Raw genomic sequence first — 13283 nt, 5'->3', positions numbered from 1 at the left:
ACCCTCTCAGCCCCATGCATATGATTAGCAGGGATCCTAGTTTTCCCGATAAAAAAAAAAAATTTAAAAATAGCAAGTTCTCTGATAAAAACCCCAAAATCTGTTATTAAAATTAAAGGCCCCCCACAGCCCCCTCCCTGCCCTGCTGCTGCCCCTCCTTCCCTACCAAAGTCCCCCCCCACCTTGCTGGTGCCCCTTACTCCCCCCCAAAATCTCCCCAGCCCTAATGGTGCACCTTCTTCCCCTCCCCAAGCCCCACTGCCTGGCTGGTGCCCCCCTCCTTCCCCCCAAGCCCTCCATCCTGCTGGGGCCCCTCCTTCCCCTCCAAAGCTCCCCCCCAGCCCTGCTGGTGCCCCTCCTTCTCCCCCAAAGGCCTCCTATGCTGCTGGTACCCCTCTTCCTCCACAACAGCTACCCCACCCTGCTTGTGCCCCTTGCCCCCCACCCACAGCCCCTGCCCCCCAGCCATGCCGGAGGGGGACCCCAGCTGCCAGGGCTATGGGGCCAAGGACCTGGGTCCACAGCTCCCTGCCTCCAACAGAAGGCAGCGGCTGCTGCAGCAGAAAGAGCATGAGCCGGCTCCCCTATTCTTGCTCCCTGTTGCAGGCTCAGGCTGGGGTGAGGTCAGCTCCCAGCCCCTCCCCCAAACCTGCTGGTACCCCCAGCCATGACCCACAACCCCCCAGCCCTGCCAGAGGGGGGCCCCAGCCCCCTGCAAGACCCACTTACCACACAGGCTCCAGAACGAAAGTCAGCTTGAGCCAAGCCGAGCTGAGCTGTGGCTGAGTGAGAGCCTCAAGCCCTGCACTTCCCCCCTCTCCCTCTGGGCAGGGCTGGGGGTTTCCTGCCCCTTTTGCAAACAGCTCTTGCAGGCTGGAAATCTGCTAGCCTGCAGAGGTCTTTGCAAAAGGGGGAAATCTGCAGGTTTCTCTGCTAAAAGGTAAAATTAGATTTTTTCTCTGATAAAAACAGGGAAATCTGTGGCTTTCTCTGCTTTTCCATGGGAATCAGAAAACCTGGGTCCCTGATTAGTGTGGCCCTCACCCTCCATGAGATGCAGCTGGACCAGGTTGTACAGCACCTCATCTGCATATAGAGGATCCCAGGATTCATGATAAGAACACCTGATTCCAGTCATGAGTGGGGGGGATAAAGAGCACATTAATCCTTGTTGGGGGGTGGGGGGTGGCTGTGGTATCTGAAGTACACCCACATATTGAGTAGTGCTGTGTTATATGGTTACCATGGCTTGAAATACCGTTGTCTCTGCTGGTGCCCAGTCCAATTAATTATATGGTAAATCATGAGCCTTTTGGCTTTGGACTAACGTCACACATAGTTTGTACTATATACAAATAGGTACAGAAGAGCAGCTTAAAAGTGTATTTATGCAGTACTTCTGTGTTAAAACTTCTAGCAGTTTCCAAAGAGCTAAACTGCATCTATTCTGAGTGAACTCGGTCCATGGGTAATCACTACCCTATATGCAAGTTAGTACAGGTATGTTTATTTCTAGGTCAATACTTTTAAATTTGCTTCTCATTTCTGTGCGCTCAGGGAAAGCAAAGTCTGACATGAAGGAAGAGGGGAAGGAGCTACAGGGGAAAGAAGTTGGAGGGCAGAGGACAAGGAGGCTACCTGGCCCCCAAAATAATTTTCCCTGCTGTAGTGTGACAGGAGGAAGATCACATGGACAGTCACTGTCCTGGCCCACCTCTCTGTCTAGGGCAGTCTACTCTGTCTCTTCTGCCACGACTTGTTTGGATACACATGATGTACTAAGCAGGAGGCTGCCCATTTAATGCCCCGATTCCATGGGGTCTACACATGCTCCAACCTCCCTTTATCGTGTCCCATGTCTCACAGATGGCATCCAAAATTGTACTTGCTCCAACTAGAAGCTGGGCCAAACTCTGCCCCTTGCTGGGCCTCTCACACTCAGCTCATAGACTCTGCCCCCTCTCACAGGGCCTCAATCACTCTGCCCCCCTCTCACCAAGCCTCTTTCATGCCACCCTTCACTGGGCCTCTCTAATCCACCCTGTTCCACTGAGTGGCCTCCTTGGAGCATCAGGCTTGCCTAAATACACTCTGGGCAATCTCCCCACAGCCCTTTGGGTGCTTCATGCAGCCTACTCTATGGGTGATGGTCCTTTTGCCTAACACTAGGCTGACTCTGGCCCCTAGACCCTCTCTGAGCACTTAGCTGTTCCTAATGCTCTCAGCCCCCTCAATGGGCCACTCTCTGCCCCCTCTCTGGGGCTTCTGGGGTCCTACATTCCCCTTCAGGGGGCTCAGGTGCCTCTGTAGGCATGCCTGACCCCCCACTGCCTGTTCTCATTCATATTTATCCACTGAGGAGTGGGGGCTGGGGTCATAAGGAGCCCCTACCTGTCTTTCACTAGGGAATCAACTGGCCTGACATTTCTGGGGAGCTACCCCACCATAGGTAGCTCTACCAGGCCATCCTTCCCCAGCAGGGTGCAGTTTCAAGTCATACCCAGTGTGGCAGGCCAGTAGGGGGTGCTTCTGCACTGAGTCACCCACCTGACTGCACCCGACTATGTTCCAAGTTCCGAGTGCCTCCCTGGGCTGCCTCATGTCCAGCTGACACCCTTTCCGGAGCACACCCTCAAGCCTGGGGGTAACACCACCACCACCCAGGGTCCAGACAGATGTTTGCCCTGTTATGCTCCCTGGAAAACAGAGGCCTAGTACTTCTTGAGATTACTCAGCCCACTGCAAGAACTTGGGATGCTTCCCTTAGTCTGAAGCACAAATGGTGGTCTCCCTTAGTCAGCCAGACCCAAGGGACCCCAAGGCATAATCTAGACCCTCTCCCAATAAGTCTCCCATGCTAGGTACAGAGGAGAACATTATCGATTACAAGGAGTAGGTTTAGAGTAGGGTAGAGGATAGAGCAATATCAGAGAAATACCTTAGAGCAAACAGTGGCATGGTAGCCTTTGATCACACACCTGAGTTACTGCAAGCTATATATCTAGTTAGATCTCAAGTAGCTTACTCACAAGTATCATCCAGAGGCAGCTAGAGATTATCTCTGGAGGCAGGCAGCTCACTGACCATGAGTTTCAAAAGAGAAAGCAAGTTTCAGATGGTCCAGCTTTTTTGAGAGTCCTCATCATGGCTGCCACCCCTCCTTCTAGGCCCTCTAACTTATGACCTCATTTACCTGATCCAATAAAGGCCAGCAGGTATTGGCTGCTAGCCAACCAATTTGAAATGCATCACTGGTTACTAGGTAGACTAGTAGGGTCTCTAGCCCCATCCCAGTCATGATGACTTTGCTTAGAACAATAGGCAGTTTAAGCCCTCACCCACCCACGTGCGTGAGGCCAGTCACATAGGCAGAAGGAGCAGGTTTCCCCCTCCCTCAGAAATGTATCCAGCTCAGATTACAACTCAGGGTTACCTGAAGCAGATGGGGCCAGGGGTGTCTGTCCTCTGCAGTGAACATCGTAACCAAATTGTTAGATAGGTAATAAGACTGATAGCAGAGTTTTGGGAGAGAGAGAGATGACATTCTGCCACACCCAGGACCAGGAGCTTCCTACTATCCCCACAGCCCCTGCCCTTACCTCCAAGATGTTCCTGAGCAGCCGCTCAGCCAGATCTTGCTCCGCCAGCAGCAGACTGTTGGCTCAACTCTGAGAGCCTGAGCTAAAATAGAATCTGCTCAGCCCTCCCCTCCAGTCACATGGCCCTTACTGGGTCATGTGACCACCTCATCAGGGCTGGCCTGCACCTGCCGGCTGTCCGGTTATCACTCAAAGCCCTTAAAGTGACAGGCACCAAAGGTGCTCTGTCACATGTAGCAGTGGGAAGAGAACAAATTCAAGACAACCTCCAATAATTAGACACTATACCTGGAAAATTATAACGAATTTATAAATTTTCCATATATAGAATCTAACTATTGGGAGGTGTCTTAGAATCAGGGCCATCTTATATGTAAGTAAATATGGTATATATGAAATATTCCTGATCAAATTACAATTTTAAGGTAAATCAAATTCTGGTTCTGATAGAGTATTTTGAGAGAGTAGTGTATTAGAGCTAATACTGACATGTTACATTTAATACAGCTCTCAGGCTGGGGGAAAAAAAACAGCCTGTCACGTTTAACCATAGTCACTAGAAGTTGACCCCCAGAAAAAGGAGAAATTACTAGCCAGGCTCTGCTACGTCCTATATCCTCTCTCCAACACTTTCCTTTAATCTTCCTGTAGGCATACAAGGAGCTTTCCCACATAGCTAAAACATATAAAGAAAAATATTCTGACCCATTCACTTTGTTGAACAGACACTGAAACCTTAATGCCACGCTTTCAGTTCCAAGTACTTTATCTAGAGTTGATTACCATCTGCCCTGCATTATTATTTCCCTAACCTGTGCTCCATCCCCAGCTTGCTTGAACTTAACATTACTCTCATTATACAGAATGATGCGCCTTAGAAGCTGTACGAAGCAACCCAATGAGAACTAGACTAATCAAATACTGCAAGCCAAAGAAGTTCCTCATTGCTAAACCTTCAATACAGAAATTCAGACCATCTCAGCTGTACATCAGATACAAAAAATGATACTTGACCAGCTGTAGTTGTTAACAAATCTTAATCCTCTAGAAAATGAGGAAAACAGTAGAGATTAAGTTCCTCATTATTCTAGAAAGAAGTGTTACAAATGGAAGGTTGAAATATAGCACTCACAAGGCCTACAAATTATATACAGGGGAATATTTAAAAGAAGAAAGGAAATATAAAATCTTTGGCTGAATTATAGTATATTTTGTTTGTAAGGTCAAAACAATTGATATTAGAGAGAGAGAGAGAGAGAGAGAGAGTGTGTGTGTGTGTGTGTGTACGCACACGTGTGTGTGCACGCGCATGCACGCATGTGCACACCAATTTATTCAGACATGTATTGCAATTCACACACATGCTTAAACATACACACTTTAAGCAGACCTCTAAGTCTCCTTGTAGGACTGCTTCTGTTTTCTGCAGAACAGCTCTTGCTACATATACTGTACTAGCAAAGAAGCTCATTTCTACCAGTGATCCAGGAATGGGATTCTAATATTTATTATTGCAAATCTTTTTTGGAAAAAAGATCTAAATGCTGAGATGATAACTATGTAACTCCAGATGAAGAAGGTAGACTGATTATATTTTCTTAATTTATTATACTGAAATAGTCTACATTGTCTTGGCTCAAGACAAGATGCCCTGAAATGTTTGTACCTTTGCTGCTAAAATATAATAACATAGACTAACTAGGACACTTCAAGGCTGCCTTCTAAGGAAAACTGTTAGTGTGAGTGAAGATCTTCCAATCCCTAAAAACAAACACATTTGGTAAACCATTCAGACTGAAAATAGCAGAATGTATCCAAGTAACATCTGTAATATTTAGTTAATAATCCTTATTGCCAAAGTAACATTCCATATAAAAGTGATTTTCTTTTAAGACTATTTGTTGAAGTACTATGATTAGTTATTTCACACACACCTTTCTGCAAAATCTTGTACACAATTTTATATGGCAGTTATGAGATTATATAACTTATATTTACACTGCTGACCAAGTGCATAAAATTGTATAGAATAATCCAGTTCCTTTCTACATGCAACAAAACTGGCAGCATGTGGAAAGTTTGTATCTTTATATATTTGTAAATAAATATAGCATACAAAAGGAAAATGTAAATTACATTCATTTACAAAAATATTAATAACATTTTCCGTAACTAACCTGAAGCTGCTGTTCCTTGAACATATCTGGATGTGGGGAATTGAGAATATCATCTGCCAGTTGTGCTTGGCTATCAATATTAACTGGAGTTGTAGCTTTGCTGCACAAAAATTTATTGAAGATCTCTCGAGCTCTGTAAGAAAGCTACAAAACAAAACACACGTGCTGTAAGCATCATTTATTGCAAATATGTTAAATGTAGAGTATTTTTTACGCTCCAGCCCACAAAAGAAAAATATGACCTAATACGTGTTTTCTTAATAAAACAGGAGGCTGTAATTTGGTCTCTCAAGATAAAAAGGAACTTTATTTTTATACCTTAAGTATGTATTATTTTTCCCCCTAATTCTGTTACTCTGGATTTTTTCTTATTGTTGTTTCTTGAGATTTACAACTCTAGAAGCTACTGTTAATTGCAATTTTGATAAACGTAACTTTTTGTTAATATTTCTGTGGTCAACATTTTTATTTTGTTTAACATTACAAATGTGTGTCATAACTATTCCTAAGCTATGAGATGTTCCCATCATGAAAGTGTAAAGATATTCAAGCTGCAAAGATAATATATGTCAAGCCTGTCAAATGCTGCTTCACAAAGAACAGAAGCCTGTGGTTGGAGGTGTTTTTAAAAAAAAAAAAAAAAAATCACTACTGAATTAAGTTCTTAGCATTTTAAAATTCTAGAAGGCAGCAAACTTAAAACATATACTTGAATATTTGTAGCTAAAAAATATTCTTATGCTTTTTCTTTTTAAATTTATTTAGTTTCCAAACACAAAAGTTCTGGATGTAATGACACAAATTGAAACAAGCTAGATTAATTGTCATGAAAGAGTGTCAGAAGATGCATAAACTGAAGACACAGGGAGAAAAAAGAAAGAACAAATAAAAAGCTGAATAACCTGAGAAATGGTAAAACATGGACTAGGCTGAAGAAAAAGCCTTACCCTCAAGGGTGTCAAAGAATACAGCCCCAAGATTAGGAGTTAATGATACTAATTTTCACCACTCGTTCTGCTGCCAAATTTCTGGCCCTATGAGAAGCACTGTGGCTGGATCTGGAGCACAAAGTCATGTCATCTGGCTTGTTGAGCTGCCTTTTCACAGTGGAAAGACTGATGGCTGCACTGGCTCCCAAAGCTGCAGTAATCAATGCTGCCACTGCCAAACGTCCAGGCCCACAGATGAAATAACACAATCCCATGCTTCAGATCAAGGCCATGCACCAACCACACCCCCCCGGCCCAGCTTGCAAGGCTAGATGAGTTGTACATCACACCATATACTGAGGCTATGTATACCCTGCAGAATGAATTGCTGGGTAGAAACACCAAACTTACCTTGAGCCCTGGAAGCTCAATGCAAGCTAACTTGCCCTCCTGCTCAGCAGCATAAATTAACCTGCAGAAAACTCCATGCTGCCATAGCCAATCTTCCTCCAGCAACAGCCGCTTATTTTATACTTCTACATTGCACTGCAGTCTTCAGCAGAAATAAATGCTTAACCATATGATAATGGTTAGATGCAGGAGTTGAAGTAGATGTCATGTACCTAGACTTTAAGAAGGCCTTTCATACAGTACCACATTCTGTTCTCATAAATAAACTGACAGGCTGCGATGTAAATGATTACCAAGTCAGGTGGTGGCAAATTGGCTTAGGGGTCGCACCCAGAGAGTGGTGGTGGTTAGGTCGATATCAACCTGGAAAGATGTGGGCAGTGGAGTCCCACAAGGCATGGTTCTTGGACTGGTGCTATTCAATGTCTTCATCAGTGACTTGGACAAGGGCATAGGGAGCACCCTGTCCAAGCACCCACATGATACCAAATTATGGGACAAAGTTAACACACCAGAGGTTAGGGAACAGATCCAGACAGATCTGGACAGGTTGGGAAAATGGGAAGAACAAAATAGGATGCAGTTCAACAAAGACAAGTGCAAAGTGCTGCACCTGGGCAAAAAGAGCCACCAACACACTTACACTCTGGGGGATCACCTTCTCAGCAGCACAGCTGCAGAAAGGGATCTTGGAGTCATAGTTGATTCCAAGATGAACGTGAGTCATCAATGTGACAAAGTGATCAACAATGCTAACCACACTTTATCGTGCATTGGCAGATGCATGACGAACAGGTCCAGGGAGGTGATGCTTCCACTCTGTGTGGCACTGGTCAGGCCACAGTCGGAGTACTGCATCCAGTTTTGGGCACTGCACTTCAAAAGGGATGCAGAAAATCTTGAGAGGATTCAGGAGGCCATTCATGTGGTCAGACATCAGCAGGCAAGGCCCTATGAGGAGAGACTGAGGGACCTAGATCTCTTCAGCCTTTGCAAGAGAAGGCTGAGAGGTGATCTTGTGGCTGCCTATAAATTCATCAGGGTAGGGCAGCAGGGAATAGGAGACGCTCTATTTACTAGGGCACCCCCTGGAGTAACTAGAAACAATGGCCACAAATTGATGGAGAACAGATTTAGGTTGGATGTGAGAAAGAACTGCTTCACAGTAAGGGTTGCCAGAATCTGGAATGGGCGTCCAAGGGAAGTGGTGCTCTTCCCTACCTTGGGGTCTTCAAGAGGAGACTCAACAAGCGCCTAGCTGGGGTCATCTGACCCCAGCACTCTTTCCTGTCCAAGGCAGGGGGTCAGACTCAATGACCTACTGAGGTCCCTTCTGACCCTAACATCTATGAATGGGATGTAGACAGAGTTTCTCAAAGGACTGAGATCCTAAGAGAGACCCCTAAACCAAAATGACAGTACCAATGTAATTCTGATGGAACCACAGTCCCAGGACTAAAGATAGTCCATGTGACCTCAGCTGACTTGTAGGAGTATAAGCTTTCAGCAAGCAAACTTAATATGTGAAAACATAAAATTATTTTACCTCTTTTTTGTCATGTGCAGGAACATGGTTAAAATATTCACAGGCCTGCCAGAATAAAATGTTTTCTTCACTAAACTCCTTCCGTAAAAATTCCTATAGGGAAAAATAAACAAACAGGAAATAAACCATAAAGAAAAAACAATTTGTTTAAAATTTTTAAATGCTTATAGTTAGATGAAAAGGAAAAAAGGTTTGAAGTGTATGTAATGTTCAAATTCAGTGAACTATGTCTGTTAGGTTCAGTCAGGTTTAATATAAGCAAAACCTAACTTATGATAAATTTTCCCTTTTTTCTCACAACACATTCAATTTGGAAAAATGAATCAAGTTACAAGCAATATATTTCAAAGTACAGAGAATATATTTAAAGCTCTGCATGCATTTAGACTGGTTCACTTATTAACACATTTTGATAAGGATGCAAGTAATTTATAATTATACTAAAATTCTTCCACTGTAGAAAAGCTGCTTATTTTTAACTGCAGTTCTATTAGAATACATTGCAAAATGCTAACCATTAGCTCCTAGAGTGCAATTCTGTGCTCAAATAATTGGTCCTCACTTCTATGATTATTCATGCGAGTGGCTGTTTACAGAACAGTGCCCCAAATCAATTGTCTAGTTATTAAGTCTTTCTGCGTCACAGAAATTATTAAATAACCTTCAATTTTGCTCATTTATCTGGTCACACTTGCTCTCTTGAGAAGATGCTTCTTTTAGTAAAAAGGCAAATCTGTCAGTATTATTTATAATTAATATATTCTTATTACTTAAATTTCACTAGGCCACCCAAAGGTCCTAGGTAAAAATTGGGACTCCACTGTGCTAGACAATGTACAAACAAAAACTTGTTCCTGCTCCAGAGAGCAGTGCAATTGGATCTTCTTTCTGCACATCCTTCTTGCAAACACTTAATCCATTAAAAGAGACAAAGGAATCCAACTGGAAATATGTATTTTTTTAATTAAGCAACACGCACAATTTTCAACAATATCTATTCAGGCTTTATTCTCTGAAACTTCATACAATTAAAATTTTGGTTCCAAAATATTGATTCTTCTTTCATGTAGGTTTTATGCTGTATTCACTGGAATTATCCTGATTTACAGCTGTTTTGAGAGGAATCTTTACAAAAGCATGTTGGACCAAACTGTAACAAATGTAGCAGCAGAAAGATGGACAGGAGAACAGGACATGAGTTCCATGTCCTGCCAAGGAAGGGGATGAGTACCAGCATACATACCCAAGCAAGTGAGACATTAGTGAAGGGCATTCAGGGAAATACAGTTCTAAAATGAGGTTTTCTGCTGCTAGGGGTATGTCACCTACTTACTTTGCTGCCAAAAACTAATGCTTTTTGGTCATCTGACACACACATCGGCAGGAAAAAAAAGAGGTAACATTTCTCCCAGAAGACAGACAAATTGTAATTAGATCTGAAGAAAAGTCTCATTCTTAACTCACAAATTATGAGCCTATTTAGGCTGCTAGGGTGAGCAAAATACAAGTAATGGCAAGAACCAAATACTCAACCTCCTCCCCCTTTAATGAATTCCTTATACCATCAAACTTCTTACGATGAAGGAAGTCCTAGTTTTTCCCCTGGGTTCTTACAAAATTCGCATAATAAATTCTGCTTTTTTAAAATAGTTTTGACCACATTAACCAACTGTGTTGATTTGGATATGTGTACCATACCAGACTCTTTAACTGAGAACTAGTCAGTTAACATCTACAGGTGCCTAGCCGGGAGGCTGCTCCAACGCATGGTAATTACCGTGCTCCAGCCAGCCTCTGTGTCTCGTGAACCAGTGTCCCCGTGCTTCAAAATGGCAGCAGGGTCACATTAAAACTTGTTAAATAAGCTTTACATAAAGCGTCCCACTGCCATTTTGAAGTGCGGGCACGCTGATACATGAGATGCTCCAGGTGCTTTAATTAGACCGGATCTTGGAGCCCCTCTAATTAAAGCACCCTTCCCTCCCTGCTCCCAGATCACATGTAAAAATGCCCCTCAAGCCTCAATCTCTCTTCTGCAAAATAGGAATATTACTTATTCATAGGTGTCTTGTGAGGCTTAATTCGTACTTTGCAAATATTTAGCATTACTACTGTGACATTCAATTCTAACCAAGGCTGGTTACTACTTCATTCTCCAATGGATTAGAAGTATCAAGCTAACAAATTTCTTCAATATAGCTAGATATACATTGTCAGATCATTTGAAAGAAGCTTCCACAAGTTGCTTAAAAGTTCTGAGTAGTCAAATTATTAAATGTTCAACAAATTCCTTGTAAATGTTGTTCTAAATAATTTCTTCTGTAAAAATGTTACGTTGCATACCACTGTCCACTGCCATAAGAAATACAGAAACTTTACTAAAAATATACAGAGAAAAAACAGTAAAAGTTTAATTGTCACACGCTGATATAAGTATCAGTGGGTTACTATGGAAGCAGGTTCAGCTATAAGGTCAGTCTTCTTTAAGCTAAAATACATATTTAAAATGCTAATTTTTCATTATAACAATCTCTTATTCCAAAATATCAGGACGTGCTGAAAGCAGTGCAAAAACCCTTTGAAAAGTTGCCATATATTTTGGAAATCATCTCCCTGTCCCTCCCTACTTACAGAAAAATATTTAATGCCAAGTGGATCTTGAAGAAGACGTTCAAATGAAACAGCCCAGCTTGCAACTCTTCTTTCTCGAAGTCGCCGACAGCTCTGCACACTAGGAAGACTAGCATTGCTACTGAGGCTATTCTCACTGATGCAGTCCTTTAAATCAGTACTGTTCAGCTCTGTTTGAATAAAAAGCAACATACAGGCTTGTCAACATTTTCTTGTTCATCTCCCCCCTCTCCTTAGTAATATTTTTTTTACTAGGCTTTACATGACACCCACATATGGTCACAATAGTGTACATTTCATAAAGATGCCCTTCCCCCACCTTTGGAATCGGTGAAAAAAATAACTCCCCCAAACTCTCTTCTTTCCCACTGACAAGAGAATTGCACTGCTATTGTAATTGCGAAAGGAAATACTCTGGCAGCAACCACTACCAGGACTGCAAAGGAACAAGGAGAAGGGGAAAGTGTCTCCATTATTTGCACCCAAAAAATAGCAATTTGGGCACGCATGTCCCACAAACCCCTCTATCCTTTCAAAATCATCATGTGGCTTGCTTCCCTCCACAGAATTACACAGGGAGAATGGACTTTTAACATGGATCCAGAATTCCCAAGAAAGGACAGAAGCAGCACAACCCACAGTCATCAGAGGCATCATAGTATAAGTTCCAAAATGAACGGGGAACCCTCACAACAGCAGACACTAGAGGTGCACTGATACACTGGTCTACATCGTATCAGCACCAATAAAAGGAAAATTGACATTATCAGCAATCAGGTTTTTTGGCTAATATGGCCAATAACGTTGCCGATAAATGCCACGTGCATGTGCACAGCCACAGCACGCATGCAGCCAGGAGTACAGCGTTCAGCTGGTAAGTCTGTGGGGGGGAGGGCCATGGGGGGGCAGATCAAGGCCCCTCCAGTGAGGGAGGGAGGGAGGAGGGCAGGGGCTGAGGCATGGGCTGCCCAGCCAGGGTTGTGGGGGGAGCAGGGTACAGGATGAAGCCACAAGTGGCTCATCTGGGGGACATGCACCACCAGGGGACACATGGGGTGTGCGTGCCCCCCAATCTATGAGCAGGGTGAGGGCGGGCTGCTGCTCAGTGCTGGGGCTGGTGCCAGGTTCTTCCCAGTGGGGGGGTTGGGCTGGGGCTGCACTTGGAAAAGTGGTGGCGGTGTTGGGAGGGGGGGCTATGGTGAAGTTTGGTGCGACTACAGCCCCCCTCATCTCCCCTCTCCCAGCACCGCCACCACCATCTGCCCTAAGTGCAGCCCCAGACCATCCCCCCTGCCAAGAAGAGTCCAGCGCTGCCCCTGGCCCCAGAGCTCAGCGTCAGCATATCTTCACCCTGCACACAGATCGGGGGGGGGCACATACCCCCCCATACCTCCCCTGGGGGTGCACACAGCGATGGGAGCCACCACTACCCCCCTCTTCGCATCCCCCCCAGGATGAGCCACTCACGGCTCCATCCCGCATCCTGCCCTGGCTGGAGAGTGCCTGCCCCTGCTCCAGCCCCACTCCTACTCCCTCCCTCACCATGGGGGCCTTGATCTGGCTCCCCCAAACCCCTTCCCTCCCAAGAGATTTACCAGCCAGATGCTGCTGCTGGGCTTGCATATTCGCAATCGGATCAATAGTGGCCGATAAGGCTCGTTAATAATCTGCCATTGGTTTCGGCCCAAAAAATCTTCATCAGTGAACCCCTAGCAGACACCTAACCCCGCTTCCTGGAGAACAGCAAATAGGCTACAAGTACTCTTCAGTCTCCAGAGGCCTCCCTGTCACATGCGACTAACAAGCCAGGGTAGGTACTTCTCAGGCTGTTATTGTTCAGTCTTTCCTTTTTAGAGGATTTTGGAGCTTTCTTAACAGGATACTGCAACAGAAAAAAATCCGTAGAAGTAATAGCTTAATTTCAACATATAATTGTTTCTAAAGAAAATAGATTACTTTTTTGGAACACCAGCTATGGCTACCATCATTT

The 13283-nt window shown here is 44.2% G+C and overlaps 1 protein-coding gene across 3 annotated transcripts in view; it reads right to left on the bottom strand.

Annotated features, from left to right (window-relative positions):
- The window catches only part of RGS12 (regulator of G-protein signaling 12), a 164142-nt gene that overhangs the window by 61935 nt on the left and 88924 nt on the right, over nt 1-13283 (bottom strand). For all 3 annotated transcript variants that reach the window (XM_019526049.1, XM_019526051.1, XM_019526050.1), the window contains 3 exons: nt 11294-11463; nt 8663-8755; nt 5777-5920 (listed from right to left, as the gene is read on the bottom strand). In XM_019526049.1, coding sequence (XP_019381594.1) covers nt 5777-5920; nt 8663-8755; nt 11294-11463 — 407 coding nt within the window. The remainder of the gene's footprint in view (nt 1-5776; nt 5921-8662; nt 8756-11293; nt 11464-13283) is intronic.

The sequence above is a fragment of the Gavialis gangeticus genome, unplaced genomic scaffold (assembly GCF_001723915.1).
Source record: "Gavialis gangeticus isolate Ggan-Ray unplaced genomic scaffold, GavGan_comp1, whole genome shotgun sequence".
In the NCBI taxonomy this organism is placed as follows: Eukaryota; Metazoa; Chordata; order Crocodylia; family Gavialidae; genus Gavialis; species Gavialis gangeticus.
The sequence above is the reverse complement of the archived record's forward strand: the minus strand, read 5'-3'. Positions and strand labels throughout refer to the sequence as shown.